Consider the following 26445-nt stretch of genomic DNA (forward strand, 5'->3'; position numbering starts at 1 on the left):
ATTCATGCACTTACATGTGTACCAACAGCACTAAAAGCAATGGCAATATTTCTTCACCCCGCAGTTTTCTACACCTTTGTACTATACTCAGACCCCAGAACAAATTCAAGAACTAGGTGACAGCTTTCCAAGAATATGTTTTTATCTTCACTGAAACTGGATTTTCTGTTCCAGAAGCAACATGTTGTCAGAAGGGGTCTCATTGTATCAGCAAAAGAATAAGTATGATAATACTTCCAATTCTGTAATATGCAAAACTGAACTACAGCTGTAAATATGTATATGTTTTTAGCATATCCTTATATCTGTAAGTAGGATTTGTTCATTTATGTGATCTTATTCATCTGAGCTGTGCCTGCAAATGGTCCACTGAGATCAATGCACTATCCTGGTAAAAAAATATAAATAAATAAATAAGTTCCTTAGCTATATTTCCTCGCATCAGAGAGCATTTTATGTAGAAGACTTGCATGTTTCCACAGTACCTTGTATAAATCACTGCACAACACCATAGCAGTTCTGCAAACCAGCAAGGGTGCACCGCCACAGTGTCCATTGTAGGTGGTATACATATGAGGTACAGTGCATGAGAACACATCTGTTACATAAACAGCATGCTTTCAATCCACATTTCATATGCATTGATGTTACCCTGACACTCACATCTAGTTCAGTAAAAAGTAACACTTGGCTACATTACTTACTACCTCTGGAAATATAGTTATGCAGAGGTGGCATAGTGTAATAAATTCATTATACTGATCCTATGTAGTAACAAAATTATTGTTGAGATTCACAACAACTTTAGCGGCATGCATCATACTTGTTCCAGAATCAGTCACATGTTGAACAGATTCATAGTCTCATATTGCTCTACAGTGCATGAAGCCTACATGTACACCAGAAGATCCAGATGACTGCATAATGCATTGCAAATGGAATACAGTAGTGAAATACTCTAATACTATGCAAGGTGAACACAGTCACAACTCATAGTTATCTACAGAGGAAGCTGCATAGGTCTCTGCACCTAACTATAAGGGGTAAAGCATGCCAACAATTTAATGTTACATACAGCAAGGATGCTGGAAGATACAGCAGCCATCATGAAGCAGCATGGCGTTCTTCTTAGTTCTGCTGGTTCCTGTGTCACGTGGTGCCAGCATAGACAGTATTGTGAGCAGGTGATTTACCAGCATTTTCCTGATATAAAAATAATTGACTAAGACATTGTTTGGGTCACCAACACATGAAATCTAATGGAACAATTAGCTTTCACATACCTATGGAGACAAAGATATACACAGCTTATTCCATACTATTCAGAAGGACCCTTCAGAGACCAAGTGGGGGATATATGAGGTATTTCACAGGTCTTTGTTTCTAGAATACTCACAAAATTTCTTGAGGTAAAGTATCTTTATGTGGAGGATCTTATAGTTTCCTAGAACACCACAGCAGACAGCTAACATCACGTGTGCCTTCTATGGCAATGCACACTTCTCTGAGGTACAGGGTGCTAATGATTACACACATATAGCAATAAAGTCCAAAGACACAAAGGTTTATGAATAGGAAAGGCTATGAATTGCCAAGTGGTGTGTGATGTGTGTGGGATCATGATCAATGTGTCCACACAGCACATGGCAGTACACATAATTCACACATCATTCACACACCTCAGCAGTACACATGATTCACACATCATCCACACACCTCAGCTATATAATCATGTCCTGCATACCAAAGTTCCTCCTGGAATATTTAGTTGGCAGGTCCAGGAACTGTGGCTAATGTCACTGTATACATCTACATTTATAGAGTGTTCAAATGCAGTAACCCCCCCCCCCAAAAAAAAAAAAAACATGATGTTTATGCTTTCTAGCAGGCGATGCTTGATACTTGCGACAGTCCTGGCTTATGGCACAAGTATAGAACCCCCAGAGTTTGGCCAAACACCAGTAAAACATCATACCTGGTCAAACCTGAATCACTGTGGAGCATGACTTATGCTTGCTCAATGATGACTTCTGTTGCCTCAAAAGATTTTGGTGGGACACTCCAGTATGATCCTGCCACAATGTGCCAGATGTTCCTGGCATATCATATGCTTCATAATATGGGGACAATAATGCTAGGGAGCTCCAGGTTACTGTTATGGTCAGAATGAGTGCACACACACTGCAGCCACTGAAGGGTACATTAACTCCACTGTCTGCAGATAGTGTTGTGGAACAACAACAGTGGCAGCAGCACAACTCCAACCTAGACTGTAACAGCTGATGTGTACAGTGCACCTGAAGTGACGATGAAGGGCAGACTTATGAGCCTTGATGAATATGAAGTGACAGTGGAGTGTCATTGCAGATCAAGTATGATATATATATATATATATATATATATATATATATATATATATATATATATATATATATCAGGCTGTTCTGGTCACTGTATCCTTTACCCACACTGTGCATCTGACATTCTCAAATTTACCACACAGAAGGAAGGGCAGAGTGGAAGACAGTTCTCATCATATGCACAAGTGATGAGGGGCAAGATAACATATCTGTACATACTGGGGGACCGCACGCCACAGGAGTCAGACAGTCAAGTAATGTGTCAAAATTTCTTCCTGTAATGGGGTGGGTGTTTCACTATGTAAATGTGGCCTGATGCAGAAGTGGAGCCTCAAGGTGATGGTTACTCTGTTGCATAGACTGTGAACATGGCCTGATGCAGAGGTGGAGTCTTGAGGTGATGGTCACTCTGTCACACAGACAATTATCTCCTTCAATGTGGCTGCAGTGCCACAGCATGACTGGTCTGCAGCCACTGTGCTGGCTCGTGGCACTAGGACGTGTATCACCCCTAAAAGGATAGTGTGTGACTGCTGGACTGTAACAAGTATGAGGTCTGCTTATGAGGTGCCCTGTCAATTGAGGCCAAGAATTTTTCTGCCCATGAAGAATGGTGGCAGACTGTAGTACATGTCTAGGCACAGGTGAGGGCTGCATACACTGTATGTCCAGGTACAGGTGATGGCTGCATGCCCTGTGTGTCCAGAAACATGTGAGGGATGCATACCCTGTGTGTCTAGGCACAGGTGAGGGTTGCATACCCTGTCTGTCCAGGCACAGGTCAGGGCTACATACCCCATGTGTCCAAGTACAGCTGAAGGCTGTATACACTATGTGCCCAGCCACAGGTGAGGGCTGCATACCCTTTGTATCCAGGCACAGGTGAGGGGTGCATACCCTGTGTGTCAAGGCACAGGTGAGGGCTGCATACCCTGTGTGTCCAGGCACAGGTGATGGCTGCATACCCTGTTTGTCCAGGCACAGGTGATGGCTGCATTCCCTGTGTGTCCAGGCACAGTTAACAGCTGCATACCCTATGTGTCCAGCCACAGATGAGGGCTGCATACTCTGTGTGTCCAGGTACAGGTGAGAGCTGCATACACTGTGTGTTCAGTGACATGTGAGGGCTGCATACCCTGTGTGTCCAGGCACAGGTGAGGGCTGCATACCCTGTGTGTCCAGGCAAAGGTGATGGCTGCGTACCCTGTGTGTCCAGGCACAGATGACAGCTGCATACCCTATGTGTCCAGGCACAGGTGATGCCTGCATACCCTGTGTGTCCAGGCACAGGTGAGAGCTGCATACACTGTGTGTTCAGGCACAGGTGAGAGCTGCATGCCCTGTGTGTCCAGGCACAGGTGAGGGCTGCATTCCCTGTGTGTCCAGGCACAGGTGAGGGCTGCATACCATGCATGTCCAGGCACAGGTGATGGCTGCGTATCCTGTGTGTCCAGGCACAGATGACAGTTGCATAACCTATGTGTCCAGGCACAGGTGATGCCTGCATACGCTGTGTGTCCAGGCACAGGTGAGAGCTGCATACACTGTGTGTTCAGGCACAGGTGAGAGCTGCATTCCCTGTGTGTCCAGGCACAGGTGAGGGCTGCATTCCCTATGTGTCCAGGCACAGGTGAGGGCTACATACCATGCGTGTCCAGGCACAGGTGATGGCTGCGTATCCTGTGTGTCCAGGCACAGATGACAGCTGCATAACCTATGTGTCCAGGCACAGGTGAGAGCTGCATACACTGTGTGTTCAGGCACAGGTGAGAGCTGCATACCCTGTGTGTCCAGGCACAGGTGAGGGCTGCATTCCCTATGTGTCCAGGCACAGGTGAGGGCTGCATACCATGCGTGTCCAGGCACAAGTGAGGGCTGCATACCCTGTGTGTCCAGGCACAGGTGATGGCTGCATACCCTGCATGTCCAGGCACAGATGATGGCTGCATACCCTGCATGTTCAGGCACGGGTGATGGCTGCATACCCTGTGTGTCCAGGCACAGGTGAGAGCTGCATGCCCCTGTGTGTTCAGGCACAGGTGAGGGCTGCATGCCCTGCATGTCCAGGCACAAGTGAGGGCTGCATGCCCTGCGTGCCCAGGCACAGGTGAGGGCTGCAAACCCTGTGTGTCCAGGCACAGATGAGAGCTGTATGCACTCTGTGTTCAGGCACAGGTGAGGGCTGCATATCCTTTGTGTCCAGGCACAGATGAGGGCTGCATACCCTTTGTGTCCAGGCACAGGTGAGGGCTGCATACCCTGTGTGTCCAGGCACAGGTGAGGGCTGCATACCCTGCGTGTCCAGGCACAGGTGATGGCTGCATACCCTGTGTGTCCAGGCACAGGTGAGGGGTGCATACCCAGGCATAGGTGACGGCTGCATACCCTGCGTGTCCAGGCACAGGTGAGGGATGCATACCCTGTGTGTCCAGGCATGGGTGAGGGATGCATACCCTGTAATGTACACTCCTGCCATACACCCTTCAATGTTCTTCTGGGCCAGGAGGGGAATGACATTGTATCCATTTACACACCACTCCATCACCAGCTATGGCTGCTTCATTCATCCTGTGCTGTGACCCATATCCTTTCACCCCCCCCCCATCCCCGGCTATGGCTGCTTCATTCATCCTGTGCTCTGAATCATACCCTGTGCATTGTCCAATCCTCCCATCATCATTTGCCAACCCATTTTACCTTCTGTCCTTCGAATATCTCTCCATCCTATTGTGTGTACTTCCACCCTTGTTTGCCTGTGCTTATATGTCTGCCCTATGCACTATTCTATCCTATCCCACTTTCCTACCCCTCTTTTCCCAAAAGGGGAGGCCTACACCTCCAAAATATTTCCCTCCTTCCCCATCCTACATCCTCCTATATGTTGCCCTTATGTCTTATTTCTGCTCGGTCTTCCCCTTTTCTGATGTTCATGCACACACCTTTCTTTCATTTTTAAACTGCAAAAAAAGTCCACATATACAGACACAACAGCAGATCAAACAGTATCTGACTACCTAGCAATCTGCAATGCATGCTACCATTCTGCTGAGGGATGCAGTAATACGCACATCCCAGATCATACCAGAACTCCTTTATATTGAGACATATCGAGATGTTTTGGTTTGCGCACACTCTCTCAACTTGTGATATCACTGTAGTACTGGAACACTCTATGGACTGTCTTATGCTTTTGTATATGATCTTCACTTTGCAGTTGTGTGCACCTACACAGTTCCACTGCATGGACAGGTACACTAGTGTGGTTCCTCTCCAGCTCATTTACATACCCTGAAACATCACACAGCTTTATCTTAATATGCAATGCTTTCTTATATTGGTACCCAGTTCCACTTAGCTGCACAAGCTTTGGGATGAGCAGCAGTATCTTGAGGAATTGTGGCACATTTTTCCACACCTACACTATACTGTGCCAAGCAATGTACATTCTAGTATGCCATGTCACATATTATGAAGGCAATACATCTGAAATGTAGTACTCGTAATGCTACAGGTGGAAAAACAACTATTCTGCCAGATTTGGGTACATTTGTCTGCCTCTTTAACTGCACACATTGCGATATAGACATTGTGATGAGAGATATGCACCATGCTCTGTGAATGTGCTGTATCTTTGCCAATTGTATACTGTACATTGAGACTTAGTTCATATATTAGATTTTATGGGAACTAAGCAAAGAATTTGTGTTTTCAAAAAAAAAAAGCAAAAAGACGAAAATGTTTTGTGTGTGCGCACGCACGTGTGTGTGTGTGTGTGTGTGTGTGTGTGTGTGTGTGTGTGTGTGTGTGTGTGTGTGTGTGTGTGTGTGTGTGTGTGTGCACATGGGTGTATGTGTATTTGCGTGTGCACATAGAGGGAATTTCATCATTCTTGGTTATGTATAAACACTTCCCTGACCTCCAAGTCTTCATTAATTTCATCTCACTTTATATTTGTGCACCAGCAGTCTTTCACACTTTTTTGGCTTTTCAGTTTTGTTAGTTGCTGTGTGACTGTAGAGTGATTTTGCATGTGTGTGCATACAGAAACCTGCTGCAATCCCATTTTATAGGAATCAAGTCTGAGTCCACCATATAGTTTTATTTAGTTATTTTTAGTTCTCCACATATGTTTACCAGTTGAAAGATTGCAGTAAACTGAGCCTCATCTGTCCCTTTAAGGACAGGAACTGATCACTGGGCAGGTTTGAAAAAAGTGATTTCTCAAGGTATTTTCTTTAGGACAGAGTTTTGTTATATGTGGATGTTTTTCCTTTCTCTAAACAGATTTCATTTCTACTATTCTGACAAGTCAAGGCAGCAGGTTTTTGACTATTAAATGAAGAGGTGCACATCACTGTGCCTATCCCTCTGCAGGGCTCATAGCTCATTCTTCACCTATTCATTGTTTTTTCCATGTAACATACAGACTGGGTGTGCAGGGTGGTTTACTAGTGCATTAACAATCAGGCTGTACTGCCTCCTGCAAACAGCAGTTTTGTTTCACTTAGTTATGTTATTAACCATACAAGTGGCTAACAATAGAAGGTATACAGCACCTTAGTTTACAGAATAAGTTATTAGACCGATCATGCTGGATTTAATGTACATCCTGCTGCAGGAGTACAAGGGATGGTGCTTAATGTTATAGTGACCCCCCCCCACCCCCCAAAAGGGCTGGTTCTCTCTTTCTGCCCAGTGTGCGAGTAAGGAGACATAGTATGTTTGCTTTTTTCAGGTGTTAATTACAACTGGGAATCCTGATGGAAGTGTGGTAAAGGACAATATATCAGAGGCTTCTGTACTGGGGTATTAGTCTACAGAGAACATGAGCTGGCAGTTTTACAGCCTGTTATCATATTATTGGTATATAAATTTGGGTTTAATGCTACGGAGCTCATACATAAGTACCAAGAATATGTGTATGAAGTTAACAACAAGGAAAAATTGGTGGGTTATCAATCGGCAGACAGATATAGTGTGGTTTATATGTTTTGCATAGTTAGGTAAATGATGTCTGTCTCATGCATAACAGCTAGAATGCACATGTATCTCACTTATGTTAGCTGTTCATAATGTGCAATGACTAATTTGAAAATGAAAATGAAGAATTAATACAGGTAGTTTTCAAAATTAAAAAAAAATTGCATTTTAAATTTCCTATACTTACAGAATAAATATTTATTCTTCTGTCCCAGCCAACTGACATGATGTACCTGTAGAAGCAGTGATAACATACTTTAACCTGAAAGACCATCGATACATTTTTATACATATGCCAGTACAGTATACATAAACTGTTATAAACATTCACTGGTGTTTACCATAAAAGCTCTACTACAGTAGTGAATTTCATCCTCATGGGCAGCCCATTTCATAACACTAAAAGAGACACACACTTAGAGAAATATACTATAAAGTGCGCAGGGCTGCAGGTCAGCCCATTGCAAACAGTCTGTTCATTGGTGACATCATATAATTTAGATCTGGGCATAACCTTTCTTTGGTGGAAAGGTCAGACAGACAAAAGTAGTTAAGCAGACATGAAGAGCTGTATTCATTGGGCATCACTCACCATTTGGTTACAAAAGATGACTGTCCCAACCACAAGGATGGAGGTCTCCAGCTACCATTTCAAGCAGTCTGACCTTTGCTCCCTTATCACATGTGTGGAAGGCCATGAGGCTCTATTGCCTTATGAGGATGCATCATGCAAAGGGTTAGGGTGAAGAAAGACCATGAGGTTAGGGCGAAAGATGTTATAAACTAACAATGTACAAAGTAATTTGCCTAAATTCCAGTGCAAAGCACCAACAAAAAGGTGGCAGTGAGAAGTGTACATACAGCTGTACAATATGAATGACTCAGAAAGAAGTGAGACGACTTCCATTTCTTTCTTTACAGCTCATGCTTCTGCAATAATCACAATTTAACTAGAGGCTGACCTTCATGTCCATAAGACTGAAATGTGAAAAATGTGCTGAGTGTATATTTAGAAATGTCCAAACTACAACTTTAACATGGCCGGAGAAACTAAAGCAATAACAGAGTGGTTACTCTGCATTAAGACCTCTAAAAAAACAAGATTCTTCCCAGAAAGACAAATTATAGTAAGACAGCATTGAGCTACTCTCAGAGGCTCCACAAAACAAAATACCACCATCCTGAATAGTCATTTAGCAGAAGAAAATTATCAAACACAGAAATATAAAAAAAAAATAGTAAAGCAAATGAATGAATGAATAAATAAATAAATAAAAAGCACCACTCACCATAAATGCATCCCGACTAAAATAAATTTCTACATCTACATAAAAATTAAATGTATTAAACTATCCAGCAATCAGGATTCCGGATTCTGACACAAATTAACATTTTATAGTAATAAAAACAATAAAACATAACTTTAAGTGTGTTACCTGATCAGGAACAGTAAAAATTATCCATAAAACATAAAAAAAATAACATGTCAAAGAAATTGGAAGTATAACTTCAATGCCACAGACTCCATAAGCATGAAGTCAACCACAGCAGGAAGGAAAATAAAGTGAATAAAGCAAAAGAACATAAAACTAACAGCAGACAGACTAAAACAGTGAGATGTACGTCCATTCCAAAATACATAAAACCACTCCCTAAAACTTAAATACTAAGCTAATGCATAAATATAAATATTTATTTATTTATTTACTGGGAAAGTCTGACTGGACCAGAAGCTCATTTTCAGCAGAGGCCCAGGAAGAAAAGCTCCACAGAAATATAAGCAAAATACAATAATTAGATAGTACAATAGTATACATATAGTAAGATGCAGAATATACATCACCTAGTTAGTCTATACAAAGAAGTATTCAATACAGTTTTCTAGTAGATACAGGTTCAAAATGAAAAACACATAAGCATTTCAGTAAAAATCACTGTGAGAAAAGTACAATTAGTACTGTGTACATATTAAATAATAGTTATGAACAAATGAGATTTTCTGTAGATATATATATATATATATATATATATATATATATATATATATATACACACACACATGTTCATAGGTAGGTACTAGGCTATTGGCCCTAGGGCCTATATAAGCCTAGCCAAAAAATGTGCCCTGGCTTTCGCCACCCAAGAAAATTATTTTCCTGTGCCCCTGTCGAGCAGAGCCACAGAAGTGATCCCTGGGGTGAATTTCCCATTTCCCATCCAATCATCAACATTTTTTCTTGAAGAGTGCTAATGAGGAGCTCTGTTTGACATAGATAGGTAGTCTGTTCCAGAGTATGGGAAGTCTCTGGGACAGGAATCTATCCCTCCAGCATGTTCTGTTTATTGTGGTGACAAGGTTTAGGTCCCTATAGCATGTAGCTCGGAGGGATTAGGATTTCTTTAAATGGAGCATATCCAACAGCTCAGGGTTTGATATAGCTTTGTATGTTAGGCAGAGATCGCCCCTGAGTAGGCGATATGCGATGGAGAAAGCTGTAGTTTTTTGAGACGGTCTGTATAGGGCATCTGTTTGAGGCCAGTAATCCTCTTTGTGAGGTATTTCTGTGCCCACACACACACACACACACACACACACACACACACACACACACACATATATATATATATATATATATATATATATATATATATATGTTTTTTTTTTTTTTTATTTTTTAGTAGTAATAACACTAAGAAGAGGGAAAAATGAGGTAAGGAGTGAACAGTGTGATGAGAGAGTTATAGATATCTTGTCAGTCAGGTATGGTGCAGGAGCAATGCCAGTTGTTAGATAGGTGTTCAAATAGTAGTAGTTTGAAATTGGTAGATTCAGGTGTGATTTGGAGGGTGTGGGGTACAGAGTTCCATAATGTGGCTATTTGAGTTGAGAATAGGGCTTCACCATGAGTGTTGTTAGCTTTGTTTACTGTGCAAAAGTTTCTGTCTGCAGATCTTAGACTTTGTGGGCATGAGTAGGGAACAGCAAATTCCTTGAGAGATGGGCAATTGTCAGGATGGAAGATAATATTGTGTATGAATTTAAGTTGGTAGGGATGGAGAGGGTAGGTAGGTTGAGCCAATTTAATTTATGTAGAGCAATACAATGGTGGGTTTAGTGGGGAAGGTTGGCTGTGAAGTGGATTATTTTGTTGTAGCAAGTTTCCTGTTTGGTTAAGTCTGATTTCTTTAAGTTGTTAAAGAGGGGGAGAGCATAAAGGAGTGTACAGCGGAGGAAGGTTCTGGATATAGCTAGTCTGATATTGTCAGTGAGGAATGACTTGCTTCTGTACAGGGAGCCAAGTTTGATGTGAATTTTCTTAATTGTGATGGCTATGTGCTGGTCATATCTGAGTTTGTCATCGATAGTCATGCCAAGGAGTTTTGTATGCTCAACTGACTGGATGACTGTGTTGTTTGCTGAGAGAATGGTGAAAGGAGGGTGGTAAGTGATTGATTCCTACTGGTAAATAGCATTAACTGTGCCTTTTGGGGTTTGAGGATTAGTTGTGATTTACTTAGATATGTTTCAATATCATTAAAAGCTTGTCTGGCTAATATTTGGAGGTCTGGTAAGGTATCTGTTGAGCAGATTAAACCTGATTCGTCCACATACTGGATTACTTTAGCATGTGCTGTGGCTGAGGCTAAATCATTAGAGAAGATGGTGAAAAGAAGGCATCCTACTATGGATCCTTGGGGGACTCCAACTGAGACGGGCAGAAGTGGTGAAAGTTCGGATTTTCATCATACTGCTTGTTGTCTGTCAGAAAGATAGCTTAGGAACCAGGAGAGGGAAGTCTTTGATAGGTTTAGTGAGACAAGAGTACTAAGGAGTTTCTGATGTGAAACAGTGCTGAATGCTTTTGACATGTGTAGGAAGATTGATGCTACTTGCTGGTTTGAATTCCTCAGCTGGTTGATGGTGTTAGAGAAATTAATTAGGGCTGTGATGGTGCTGTGTTTCAGCCTTAAACTGTGTTGGGAGGGAGAGATAAGGTTGTGAGATAGCAGGTATTGTAGTAATTTAGAGTGTATACATTTTTCCAGAATTTTGACACAGGGAAAGGATGGCTTTGGGTCTGTAATTGTTTAATTCTGTTGATGATCCTCCTTTATGTAGAGGGGTGATATAGGAAATTTTCCATAATTTTGGGACATATTGTTCTGCTATAGACCTATTTACCAGAATGGAGACAGGCAGAGCTATGGCATCAGCTGAAAGTATGAGGTACTCATTGGGGAGTTGGTCAGCTGCTAAGGAAGAAGTTACAGTTTTATCAGCATCATTCTTATGGTGTTAGTTGGGACATGTTTGAGGTCAAAAGAGTTGTTATTAGCTTCCACATTAGGTGGAAGAGACAGTGGGGTGGAACTGTTTCCTGTAACTAAGGAGCGGATGGTGTTTATAAAGTAGGTGTTGATTTGTGAGGCAATACTCATGCTTTGATTATTGGTTGTTGGTTCTGGGGTTCTGGCTTTACCTGGGTGGAGGAGCCAGTTAATAGCCTGCCAGAACTTTTTGGGATTGCTTTCATATTTGTTTTGCATAGATGTATAATATGTTTTTTTTTTGTCTAGTTTGAGTTTTTTTTTTTTGTTTGATTGCGGAGCTGCTGGTATGCCAAAAGAGTTTTATTGTCTTTTGTTTTCTGGTATTGAAACCAGGTTTTGTCCCTTAGTTTTTGAAGTCTAATGTTTTTTTTTATATCCTTGGCAATCTCTTATTTTTAACATGACATGTATGAGTTGGTGCTAAGTTATTTAGAATAGCTAGAAATGTGCCACTGAAGTATGTTACAGCCTGGTCGGGTTGGAGATGATAGAGTGGTGTTCAGTTACATTTATTGAGCACGTCTAAGAATGCTTCATTGGAGAAGTTTTTGGTATTTTGTATGACTTTGTCAACTATGGTTTTGGGTGGGTTGAGCTGATGACTGATTAAGTTGGTAGGTCTATAGTCACTTAAATTATCTGGAAGGCATCCGGAGAGATAGTTGTGCGTGGCACTGTTTAGAACGTGACCAGTCTACGATAGACTCTCTTTTGCTATATTTATCTATTCAAGTGGGAAACTGGATAATTTGGGAGAAACCATGTAGATTTATGAAGGTGAAGAGATTATCACCAGTGCAAGTGTTCCAGTCTAAGTTGAAGTCACTTGTGATAATGGTTTCATGAGTGTAGGTTGAGGCTGTCCAGGCTATGAGTTCCTCAATGGCAATGGGAGTATTGTTGGGAGGTATGTAAGTGGCTATTATGGTAATACTTTTCTTTGAGTTGATTCTGAGCCATGTTACTAGGACTTCAAAGTTGTTATCATAAGGGTATTTGATGGGTAGGTAGTCTATGCTTAGGTTATCTTTGTAGAAGTTTGCAACCCTACCTCCCTTCTTCCTGATCATGTCTAACCTGTGTATGCTATAACCTTGTGGGAGTATGTCTGGGTCTCTTATATGGGGTTGTAGCCAAGTTTCTGTTGCTATAAGAATGTCGGGTGAGTATTGTGCAATGACTGCATGAAAGTCTGTGAGTTTGTTAACTGGGCTTCTAAAGTTCATGTTAAGAATGAGACAGTCTGAAGTTTTAATGTGAGGAAGGGATGGGGTGGTAGTCATGATAGTATGTTATGTAGTATGTGGCCCAGGACTGGGGTGTATATCACCACTATGGAGAATCTGTGATAATATACATGCATGTTTGTGTGACAGTTTGGAGAGTATGTGAAGGTGTTTGCTGAAGTGGTTCGTGGTATTGCTGACAACTACATGTCTGAAATGGAAGTATGCAATAGATGTGTGATTGTAGAGTTGGGAGGAGATGGCAAGGTAGGAGAGTGAGGAGTGGACGGTATTAGTGTATTATAGTATGGGGCTATGGTCATGTATCTGTAGGTGAGTGTAGGATATTAGATAATATGCAGATAGCAGTAGGTTTTAGAGTGTGGGCAGGAGAAAGAGCATGGTGAGTATTCTTTGTTTTGGAATGTTAGGTTAGCTGGATGGTGTGATAAAGAAGATGTAGGGACAGAGGGGTGTTGGTGTAGTGCGGTGGGAGTAGAGTGATTAAGGACAGCTGCAATTAAGTTGTGTGAGGGGAGGGAGTAGTGTTACAAATAGTGTATTGCTTAATTGAGGTGTGACTGGCGGACGGAGGGTGATTGCTAATTGGGGGAAGTTGGGGAAGTGATTAGTGTTTGTATAAATCTAGGTTATTCAGGGATATGTGGGAATGGGGAAGGGTAGGGGAGTGGAGTGAGCCCAAGCATAGTGAGGGTGAACGGAGTGGGCTGGCCCCTCTCAGAGAAGTGTGCAAAGAAAAACAATCAGCATGAGAAGTGGAAACCCTGGAGCTGTAAGGTAAGTGAAAGCAAGGAAAGGGTAGAGGCAGAAAGGTAGGAGTGTAAACAGATAGTTGCAGAAACACTACATTTATGGCTTTGGTGTGTAAGTAAATCCACAAAGGAAGACAAATCTATTTGGGGACAAAATACACCAAGTAAATGGTACTAGCCTTACTTTACAGGAATTCCATTGGGAAGGCAGATTTATTTGGGACAAGCTACAGCAAGTATATTGTTAGATGCACCACCTGGCGAGAGACAAAGCTATAGTTGCCTGGGGTGGGAGGGACCCCCTGCAGGTGTGCACACCAGCTGAAACAATTTTTAAAAAATAACTAGTAAAAAGTACCAAATGTGCAATAAAAAGAATTGTAAACATCCAGTCACAATGTTTAAAAAATAACTATTAAAGGACCAAATGTGCTGAATGTGATAATGAAATAGATATTAAAATAATAAAAAAAATAACATACATAAAAATTATCTTAGAAATCCAGATTACATAAAGGCAACACTAACTAGAGTGTGGTGGAGGGGATGGCTGCTCTGGGCACAGGTTGTTAGGGAACGCAATAGGCAGGTGTCGATGAAGCATGACTACAGAACCATCACTCATTTACGAATGTGTGAGAATATTGTGCCTTCATAAATAAAGGCCAATAATGCATTCACTATTGTGAATACTAACAACTGTTTGCTACAGTAGAGCACGAAGACCCCCCCTTTAACTTAGGGTTGAGGGGAGCAGTCAGGAGAACTGTCCTAGGCAATAGATTTACAAGATACTGATCTGAAACATACCATCAGCTCAATCAATAAAAGAAAAATGTTTTGGGATTATTACTGCTTACATACATGTGCATTTTGGTCCTTGGAGCTGTCACCATACCAGTTCCTCTTGCAAAAAATGGTAAAACTAATACCTGGAAAACTCTTTACATGCTTGTAAAGCACACACTTGCTTCATCTGCATTCATTCAGCACCATCAAATTCCTGTTTGCTGACAGGTGGACCGCAGTTTTCTGTATTTATTTATTTATTCCAGTTTGATTATTCCAGTGATGATTAGTGATTAGCAGTATGGTTTCATGCCAGGAAAGAGCACTACAGATGCGATCTTTGCTCTGAGAGTGTTGATGGAGAAGTACAGAGAATGTCGGAAGGAGTTGCATTGTGTTTTTGTAGACTTAGAGAAAGCATATGACAGGGTGCATAGAGAGGAGTTGTGGTATTTTATGAGGAAGTCAGGAGTGTCAGAAAAGTATGTAAGAGTGGTACAGGATATGTACGAGGGTAGTGTGACAGCGGTGAGGTCTGCGGTGCGAGTGACGGATGTGTTTAAGGTGGAGGTGGGGTTACATCAAGGATCAGCTCTGAGCCCTTTCTTATTTGCAATGGTGATGGACAGGTTGACAGACGAGATCAGACAGGAGTCCCCGTGGACTATGATGTTTGCAGATGACATTGTGATCTGTAGTGAGAGTAGGGAACAGGTGGAGGAGACCCTGGAGAGATGGAGATATGCTCTAGAGAGAAGAGGAATGAAGGTCAACAGAACTAAGACAGAATATATGTGTGTGAATGAGAGGGAGAATAGAGGAATGGTGAGGATGCAAGGAGTAGAGGTAGCGAAGGTGGATGAGTTTAAATACTTGGGGTCAATAGTTCAGAGTAACGGTGAGTGTGGAAGAGAGGTGAAGAAGAGAGTACAGGCAGGATGGAGTGGGTGGAGAAGTGTGTCAGGAGTGATTTGTGACAGAAGAGTACCTGTAAGAGTGAAAGGGAAGGTCTACAAGAGGGTAGTGAGAGCAGCTATGTTATATGGGTTGGAGACAGTAGCATTGGGAAAAAGGCAGGAGTCTGAGCTGGATGTGGCAGAATTAAAGATGTTAAGATTTGCACTGGGTGTGACGAGGGTGGACAGGATTAGGAATAAGTATATTAGAGGGTCAGCCCAGGTTGGAAGGTTTGGAGACAAAGCCAGAGAGGCACGATTACGTTGGTTTGGACATGTGCTGAGGAGGGATGCTGAGTATATTGGGAAAAAGATGCTAAGGATGAAGCTAAAAGGTAACAGGAAAAGAGGAAGGCCTAAGATAAGGTTTATGGATGTGGTGAGAGAGGACATGCAGGTGGTTGGTGTGACAGAGCAAGATGCAGAGGACAGGAAGAAATGGAAACAGGTGATCTGCTGTGGCGACCCCTAATGGGAACAGCCAAAAGAAGATGATGATGATGATGATTTATTTATTCCAGTTTGATGACTGGGGAGATCCACTGGGCTTGGGGAGCCTGTTTTCAGTGGAGGCCCAGGGAGAAAAGCTCCACAATACATAGTTTAGTTACATGAATTAATTGCAAATAATCTTTGCATTATAAACAACAGGTAGCATTCAGAAAAAGAAAACAAATAATTACAATTTTGTTTAGGCGAGAAAGACAGGCATATAGCATGGTGGCTACATATTACAGTTTAGTTATTTATACAATCCACATTTGTGAGTGAGATTAGCTTGGTATGAAGGTTAGCCAGGAGTATAAGCGGAGGAGAGCTTGACAGGTATGGGGTGAAGAGTACAGTTGCATTTCCTGTTTGAATAAAGATAAAAATGAAGTAGAGTTTTAAAGTTTTCAAGGTTGTCACAGGTCCTCAGTGAACAGGGGAGAGAATTCCATTTTTTAGCTAAGGAGAAGGATAGCAGAAGCTGACCAGCTGGGTGCTTGGGTATGGGGATGGTGATTAGGTTTTAGTGGGTAGATCTAAGGGTTCTATAGGGGGTGTATAGCTGTAGAATATTGGAGAGAGTAGGGCACTTAGTAGGTTGGAACAGTAATCTGTAGGCTGTGGTGATTTGTAGAAAGTCTAGTTGGTTGGGGAGTTCAAGCCAGTTTAATGAGTGAAGGGAGGTACAATGATGGGAGGAGGATTTGGTTTTGGTAGCAAATCTGGAGATTTTATTGTAACATACTTCCAGTTTGGAGGAGAGAGTAGAGGATAAATTAGTAAGCAGAGGAGTGCCATACAGTAGAGAGGGAAGGGGATAGGTCATGGCAAGAATTAGTCTGGTGGCAGGAGAGAGGAAGTAGCTGTTTCTGTAAAGTAGGCCGAGTTTTATGTGGGTTTTCTTAATGTTTAGCGGGATGTGAGTGTTAAATTTCAGGTGTTCATCAATGGTGACACCACGAAGTTTGGTGGAGGGAACAACCTCTATAATGGAGTTGTTTTGGCTGGTAATTTGAAGTGAGTTGTTGTCAACAGGGGAAGTTTTTGAAGGAGAGAATAGAAGGATTTTAGATTTGTTGGGATTTAGTGAGAGGTGATTTTGGAGCATCCAGTTTTCAGTGGTTGAGAAGGCTGTTTGTGTCAGTAATTGGAGATCTGTTAGGTTAGAGGCACTGCAGATCAAAGTAGAATCATCAGCATATTGCACAATTTTGGTATTGGGTATGGCTTTGTGAAAGTCATTAATAAAGATGTTGAATAGCACTGGGCTAACCATGGATCCTTGGGGTACTCCAGTGGGGGTAGGAAGGAAAGTGGAGGTGCCTTGGCCCCATTTTACAGCCTGAGACCTGTCTGAAAGATAGCTGGAGAACCAGGAAAGTGTCTTGTGGGAGAGATTACGATTAGATAGATGATTTAGGAGGTGGGTATGGGAGATGGTATCAAAAGCTTTAGATAAATCCAGCAGAACTGTGAATACTATTTTACCAGAGTCACGAGCTAGATTAACAGCATGTAAGAAGGAGAGAAGGGCGGAGTTGGTACTGTGTCCTGGGCGGAAGCTGTGTTGGGTAGGAGAGAGTAGCTGGTGTTTGGTAAGGAATGGCAAGAGCTGAAGGTGGATGCATTTTTCAAGCTTGGAGATTGGGGAGAGGATGGCTATGGGGCGGAAATTTGTGACGTTACAGTTTTTGCTACCCTTGTGAAGTGGAAGAATATAGGCGGCGTGCCATAGTTTGGGTACATAGGATTCAAGTAGGGATCTATTGATCAGGATGCTGATAGGGAGAGCAATTCCATCGTTGGGCTATTTTTAAGAAGGAGGATGAAATGTTGTCGAGGGCATTAGAGCATGGTTTTAGTTTTGAGAGTAGTTTCTTTATAAGGTAGGCGGAGATGGGTTTGAGTTCGAAGGTAGGGGGAGGGGGAGAAGAGGGTGAGGAAGATTGAGTGTGGTGATGTAGAGGGTTATTGTTGGTAAAGGTCTAGGTCAGCTCAGCAAAAGAAGTGGTGAAGAAGGAATTGAATAGTGAGGCAATTTCATGGTCAGATTTGCTGCTAATAAACAAAAGCAAGTACCAGGTACCCAGCGTCGGTGAAAGCGTTTATTTGAACAGCAATACAGTAAGGCAGCAGTAACAATCCAATACGTAGTTCACTAAGTCAATCCACGTTTCGTCAGTAACTTCCTCAGCATAAAAACAGTATGAAATTACAAAATAGCATTTAAATACATGCGCCTGGTTTAAATAAACCAATACAATCCTTGCATACATTAATTAAAACCATTCACGTCACGTCCCACACAGATAGCAACTGCAAAACCACTCTGAATAAAATGTGTTAATTTAAATAAAATCATCATTATCAAATCTGTGTTAAACTAAATAGGGAACTAAAATACTGGTTATGGACACACTAAATATAAAAAAAAGGTGATGTACACTCTAATTCAATAAATATTGTTGATACATGAAAAGGCTTAAAAGATTTAAAGAAGAGATGCAATAACATCATCTGGTGATAAAATTTAGCATTACAAACAAAAAACTACTAAACCTAATAGGACAAAGACATGTGAAAGTTAAAACATAGTCAATGTGTTAAAATAATGTTCAATGTAAAAAAATGTAAAAAATATGTGTAAAATGTATAAAATTCAACTGCCCAGTTCGAACCGGAATGTGTTATAATTTGGCCGACCTAAGTTTCAAAACTGGTTTAAGGGAAATCAGATCATTAATGCCTGGATATTTATTTGCTTCTAGTATCATCTGCCAATATAGTTCTCTGTATTCAACTAACGTTTCCCACATTCCACCTCTAGGGTCAGTGGGCACCACTTCCAGTACAAAGAACTCAAAAATAGCTTCCTTACAGGTTTGTGTGTGTTTGAAAAGTGAGTTAGTTTCTCGGGAAGTTTTTATGTCATAAAAGTGTTCATAAATCCTCTGTTTAATCTTCCTCTCACTTTTCCCAATGTAGAACGCATCACATTTTGTAAATAGAGCAATATAAATAATACCATTGGTGTTACAGTTGACAAAAGATTTAACTGTCAAAGTTTTATTCCTGGCTTTCAGATAGATTGATTCTCCTGTTTTTAAATACCTACAGTAATTACAAGCCCCACATTTAAAAACTCCGTGTTTCTTTTTCTTGTTTTTCTCAAAAAACTTGTTGTTAGAACCTCTTTCCAAAAGACATTTAATGGTTTTACCCTTCTTATAAATGTATTTAATTTCTTGATCAAAAATATTGCTTAAGTCGGAGACCTTTGCAAAGTTTTTCCACTCTTTATCAATAATTTTCCTAACAAGACCAGCCTGACCGTCGTAAATAGTGGAAATGCCTGTACAAAATTCACTATTGGTAGTAACATCGGCACTGGGGACAGTAATCTCCTGTGTGGATTTACCCCAAATCGGGGCAAATCTGTCTGTCCTGCCCTGACAAACTACCTGACGTATCTCATCAAACATTGTCTCAGGGTACCCTCTTTCTAGGAACATAGTTCTCAGAGTACTACACTCTTCCATGAAAGCGCTGTCATCAGAGGTCATTCTACAAATTCTGACCATCTGTCCTTTCAAAACACTTTTCTTTTGATGTAAGGGGTGAGAACTAGTGTAGTGTAAGTATGTGTTTGAGAAGGTGTTTTTCCTATGTACTCTAGAAGCGAAATTCATCTCTAATTTCGTAATGTTGACATCCAAATAGTTAACCTCATGTTCATTAAAGGTCTTGGTAAATTTGAGAAAATTTGTGGATTTATTAATGTAATCCACAAATAAATCAAACTCTTCGTTGGTGCCTTTCCACAAAAAACATAAGTTGTCAAGGAATCTACAGTACAGTGTCCATTTGTTACTGTACACTGAAGTTAAAATGAATTTGTTTTCCCAAAATGCCATAATGATGTTGGCGTAGGTAGGTGCACAATGTGCTCCCATTGCCACGCCCCTGACCTGTCTGTAGTATTCTCCTTCAAAAAATAGGAAGTTGTTCTTCAAAACAACTTCCATGAGAACAAGTATAGTTCTAAAGTCTTTGTGGGAAATGTCTTTACATGTAATCAACATCTCCTCAAACCACATTAATCCTAGTTCACGTGGAATAGATGTGTACAAATCCACCACGTCACAGGTCCCAAAACCTTTTGTGTCACTATGCATAGAATGGTCTATTTTTCTCAAAAAATCCCAAGAATCTTTCAATATAATAGGGTTTTCATTGACCAACTTTTTAATCTTCACGTCTATGTATTTTGCCAATGGTGCTGTTATTGAACCTTCAGAGGAAACAATAACTCTGAGTGGAGGGTCGTTGATGTTCTTATGTACTTTCGGAATGCCAAAAACCGATGGTATTTTAGGTTTTTCTACTGAAAGGTATTTGTAGGTCTTGAAATCTATAGACCCTTCAAGTAATAAATCATTCAATAGGTAGTTAATTTTGTTGTGTGCAATGTTAATTTCATTTTTGGAAATCCTTATATATTTGTCTGTGTCATTCAATATCTCAAACATCTTACTCTCGTATAAAATGTGGTCCATCAGTACAACCCCCCCACCCTTGTCAGGTTTCATAACTCTAACATCACAGTTGTTACTCAAATTCTCAAGGATTTCTTCTTCTTCCTTGTTCAAATTAGAACGCACAGTGTGCCTACGAAGTGAACTTCTTAATTCATTTTCCACCACAAGCTCAAAATTTTTCAACTGTGGATGCAGGGGAGGATTAAACGTACTTTTCCTTGACAAATTGTCAGTAGGGGTGTTGCAAAGCTTACCTTTAAAAAAGATCTCTAGATTTTTCTTTCTTGTAAATAGTTTGATATCTACTAAAAGTTTAAAAATGTCCGTCCTTTTTTGTGGTATAAAACCAAAGCCTTTACAAAATAAATCAAAAAATGTTTTTGTTAGTGCAATTTTAGAGTAGTTAAAAATGTTAAAATTGTTAAAAGACCATTTACAACCATCTTTAACAATGTCATCAGTCACTACCAGTTTTCCTGTCTCGGTATGGGGGGTCGGCATCCCCTCCCCTTGTAGGTTTTTGAGCTGTAAACCACTGGTTCTTTATGTCTTAGTCTTTCTGACCTACGTAATGTAGGAAAATCTTCAGTGTCTCTATCTAAAACATTAAGTAAAGTTTTGTCCTGCTCTTGAATGTTCTCCATGTCAATATAATCATTGTCAAAATTTCTTTTGCCCCATGGTTTAGGCTTGGGGTAATGTGTGTTACTATTGTATTCACGTACATCCCTCTCTATCTTGTTATATTTCCTGTACTGTACTTCAGTACATTTTACTTCTATGTCCTTAAACAATCTTTTGTATTTGTCCCTTTGTTCATTTATAGTGAACATTAAATCATTTACAACAGCCTTGTTAACTCTCTCAATAATAGCATACAATTTGTCCATTTCACACTCATTGTTAGTAATAATAGCCCTCATTATATTACAACCACAGTCATCAAACACTTTGATCAGGGTCTTGTAAAAATCAGTGCCTTCGTTTACATTGTTTGGGTATTTACTGACCCTTAATCCTTTAGGCACTATTTGAATTTCTAGACAGTGCTTCAAGTAAGCATTGTCTAATTCCAACATTTTGTATTTATTTAAATAATAGTGTAAATCATCCAGCTTTTGCGAGTAGCTGCCAATAGGCTTGTTTGTCCTTTTGTCACTAAAGTTAAATTTAACTTTAAAAATGTCATTGAATAATCTCTCAGTACCTGGGTTACTTGTAGGGGGACGAGAATCAGGTTGTGTAGATCTAGTCCGTGTTGTTTCCACAACCCGCGCAGTCTGTGCGTTGTCAAAACTAATGTTAGGAAAACCCACACAGTCATTAAGGAAAGAAGGTTCGTTCTCTTCAAAAGAAATGTGCTCCACGTTGTTAGCATTGTCGGCGTTGACCAAAAGTCTAGACGTTCCGTCATTCGAAGCTGAACGTCTCAGCCCTTCCTGGTTCCCGGGGAGGGATAAAGACGTCACCACGGTGGCCAGAGATTGGCTGACTGGTGTTAGAAGCCCCACAAGCTGGGTGAGCTGGCCAATGAGCTTCCGAAGCTCGCCTGTCTCCTTTTTCTTGCCATCACAGTCCGCAACACCAGACGTTGAGTGATCCATATTGTCAAACCAAAACACGAAAATGGAAGGTACTAATAGCGACTAATAAACAAAAGCACTAAACACTATTATTTAAATAAATACAAAATGTTGGAATTAGACAATGCTTACTTGAAGCACTGTCTAGAAATTCAAATAGTGCCTAAAGGATTAAGGGTCAGTAAATACCCAAACAATGTAAACGAAGGCACTGATTTTTACAAGACCCTGATCAAAGTGTTTGATGACTGTGGTTGTAATATAATGAGGGCTATTATTACTAACAATGAGTGTGAAATGGACAAATTGTATGCTATTATTGAGAGAGTTAACAAGGCTGTTGTAAATGATTTAATGTTCACTATAAATGAACAAAGGGACAAATACAAAAGATTGTTTAAGGACATAGAAGTAAAATGTACTGAAGTACAGAACAGGAAATATAACAAGATAGAGAGGATGTACGTGAATACAATAGTAACACACATTACCCCAAGCCTAAACCATGGGGCAAAAGAAATTTTGACAATGATTATATTGACATGGAGAACATTCAAGAGCAGGACAAAACTTTACTTAATGTTTTAGATAGAGACACTGAAGATTTTCCTACATTACGTAGGTCAGAAAGACTAAGACATAAAGAACCAGTGGTTTACAACTCAAAAAACTACAAGGAGGGATGGCGACCATACCGAGACAGGAAAACTGGTAGTGACTGATGACATTGTTAAAGATGGTTGTAAATGGTCTTTTAACAATTTTAACATTTTTAACTACTCTAAAATTGCACTAACAAAAACATTTTTTGATTTATTTTGTAAAGGCTTTGGTTTTATACCACAAAAAAGGATGGACATTTTTAAACTTTTAGTAGATATCAAACTATTTACAAGAAAGAAAAATCTAGAGATCTTTTTAAAGGTAAGCTTTGCAACACCCCTACTGACAATTTGTCAAGGAAAAGTACGTTTAATCCTCCCTGCATCCACAGTTGAAAAATTTTGAGCTTGGTGGAAAATGAATTAAGAAGTTCACTTCAGAGGCACACTGTATGCTCTAATTTGAACAAGGAAGAAGAAGAAATCCTTGAGAATTTGAGTAACAACTGTGATGTTAGAGTTATGAAACCTGACAAGGGTGGGGGGGTTGTACTGATGGACCACATTTTATACGAGAGTAAGATGTTTGAGATACTGAATGACACAGACAAATATATAAGGATTTCCAAAAATGAAATTAACATTGCACACAACAAAATTAACTACCTATTGAATGATTTATTACTTGAAGGGCCTATAGATTTCAAGACCTACAAATACCTTTCAGTAGAAAAACCTAAAATACCATCGGTTTTTGGCATTCCGAAAGTACATAAGAACATCAACGACCCTCCACTCGGAGTTATTGTTTCCTCTGAAGGTTCAATAACAGCACCATTGGCAAAATACATAGACGTGAAGATTAAAAAGTTGGTCAATGAAAACCCTATTATATTGAAAGATTCTTGGGATTTTTTGAGAAAAATAGACCATTCTATGCATAGTGACACAAAAGGTTTTGGGACCTGTGACGTGGTGGATTTGTTCACATCTATTCCACATGAACTAGGATTAATGTGGTTTGAGGAGATGTTGGTTACATGTAAAGACATTTCCCACAATGACTTTAGAACTATACTTGTTCTCATGGAAGTTGTTTTGAAGAACAACTTCCTATTTTTTGAAGGAGAATACTACAGACAGGTCAGGGGCGTGGCAATGGGAGCACATTGTGCACCTACCTATGCCAACATCATTATGGCATTTTGGGAAAACAAATTCATTTTAACTTCAGTGTACAGTAACAAATGGACACTGTTCTGTAGATTCCTTGACGACTTATGTTTTTTGTGGAAAGGCACCAACGAAGAGTTTGATTTATTTGTGGATTACATCAATAAATCCACAAATTTTCTCAAATTTACCAAGACCTTTAATGAACATGAGGTTAACTATTTGGATGTCAACATTACGAAATTAGAGATGAATTTCGCTTTCGGGTACATAGGAAAAACACCTTCTCAAACACATACTTACACTACACTAGTTCTCACCCCTTACATCAAAAGAAAAGTGTTCTGAAAGGACAGATGGTCAGAATTTGTAGAATGACCTCTGATGACAGCGCTTTCATGGAAGAGTGTAGTACTCTGAGAACTATGTTCCTAGAAAGAGGGTACCCTGAGACAATGTTTGATGAGATACGTCAGGTAGTTTGTCAGGGCAGGACAGACAGATTTGCCCCGATTTTGGGTAAATCCACACAGGAGATTACTGTCCCAGTGCCGATGTTACTACCAATAGTGAATTTTGTACAGGCATTTCCACTATTTACGACGGTCAGGCTGGTCTTGTTAGGAAAATTATTGATAAAGAGTGGAAAAACTTTGCAAAGGTCTCCGACTTAAGTAATATTTTTGATCAAGAAATTAAATACATTTATAAGAAGGGTAAAACCATTAAATGTCTTTTGGAAAAAGGTTCTAACAACAAGTTTTTTGAGAAAAACAAGAAAAAGAAACACGGAGTTTTTAAATGTGGGGCTTGTAATTACTGTAGGTATTTAAAAACAGGAGAATATATCTATCTGAAAGCCAGGAATAAAACTTTGACAGTTAAATCTTTTGTCAACTGTAACACCAATGGTATTATTTATATTGCTCTATGTACAAAATGTGATGCGTTCTACATTGGGAAAAGTGAGAGGAAGATTAAACAGAGGATTTATGAACACTTTTATGACATAAAAACTTCCCGAGAAACTAACTCACTTTTCAAACACACACAAACCTGTAAGGAAGCTATTTTTGAGTTCTTTGTACTGGAAGTGGTGCCCACTGACCCTAGAGGTGGAATGTGGGAAACGTTAGTTGAATACAGAGAACTATATTGGCAGATGATACTAGAAGCAAATAAATATCCAGGCATTAATGATCTGATTTCCCTTAAACCAGTTTTGAAACTTAGGTCGGCCAAATTATAACACATTCCGGTTCGAACTACATTTTACACATATTTTTTACATTTTTTTACATTGAACATTATTTTAACACATTGACTATGTTTTAACTTTCACATGTCTTTGTCCTATTAGGTTTAGTAGTTTTTTGTTTGTAATGCTAAATTTTATCACCAGGTGATGTTATTGCATGTCTTCTTTAAATCTTTTAAGCCTTTTCATGTATCAACAATATTTATTGAATTAGAGTGTACATCACCTTTTATGTTATATTTAGTGTGTCCATAACCAGTATTATAGTTCCCTATTTAGTTTAACACAGATTTGATAATGATGATTTTATTTAAATTAACACATTTTATTCAGAGTGGTTTTGCAGTTGCTATCTGTGTGGGACGTGACGTGAATGGTTTTAATTAATGTATGCAAGGATTGTATTGGTTTATTTAAACCAGGCGCATGTATTTAAATGCTATTTTGTAATTTCATACTGTTTTTATGCTGAGGAAGTTACTGACGAAACGTGGATTGACTTAGTGAACTACGTATTGGATTGTTACTGCTGCCTTACTGTATTGCTGTTCAAATAAACGCTTTCACCGACGCTGGGTACCTGGTACTTGCTTTTGTTTATTAGTCGCTATTAGTACCTTCCATTTTCGTGTTTTGGTTTGACAATATGGATCACTCAACGTCTGGTGTTGCGGACTGTGATGGCAAGAAAAAGGAGACAGGTGAGCTTCGGAAGCTCATTGGCCAGCTCACCCAGCTTGTGGGGCTTCTAACACCAGTCAGCCAATCTCTGGCCACCGTGGTGACATCTTTATCCCTCCCCGGGAACCAGGAAGGGCTAAGACGTTCAGCTTCAAATGAAGGAACGTCTAGACTTTTGGTCAACGCCGACAATGCTAACAACGTGGAGCACATTTCTTTTGAAGAGAACGAACCTTCTTTCCTTAATGACTGTGTGGATTTTCCTAACATTAGTTTTGACAACGCACAGACTGCGCGGGTTGTGGAAACAACACGGACTAGATCTACACAACCTGATTCTCGTCCCCCTACAAGTAACCCAGGTACTGAGAGATTATTCAATGACATTTTTAAAGTTAAATTTAACTTTAGTGACAAAAGGACAAACAAGCCTAGCGGCAGCTACTCGCAAAAGCTGGATGATTTACACTATTATTTAAATAAATACAAAATGTTGGAATTAGACAATGCTTACTTGAAGCACTGTCTAGAAATTCAAATAGTGCCTAAAGGATTAAGGGTCAGTAAATACCCAAACAATGTAAACGAAGGCACTGATTTTTAAAAGACCCTGATCAAAGTGTTTGATGACTGTGGTTGTAATATAATGAGGGCTATTATTACTAACAATGAATGTGAAATGGACAAATTGTATGCTATTATTGA

General features: G+C 40.1%; 1 protein-coding gene across 1 annotated transcript in view; it reads right to left on the reverse strand.

Moving 5' to 3' along the window:
* LOC122803568 (WD repeat-containing protein 49-like) overlaps positions 1–26445 on the reverse strand; it is a 1120011-nt gene that overhangs the window by 358305 nt on the left and 735261 nt on the right. Inside the window, exon 20 of the mRNA XM_044073240.1 lies at positions 7528–7573. Within this exon, the coding sequence (XP_043929175.1) occupies positions 7528–7573 (46 nt within the window). The remainder of the gene's footprint in view (positions 1–7527; positions 7574–26445) is intronic.

The sequence above is a fragment of the Protopterus annectens genome, chromosome 5.part1, assembly GCF_019279795.1.
Source record: "Protopterus annectens isolate FY-2018-M chromosome 5.part1, PAN1.0, whole genome shotgun sequence".
Lineage (NCBI taxonomy): Eukaryota > Metazoa > Chordata > Ceratodontiformes > Protopteridae > Protopterus > Protopterus annectens.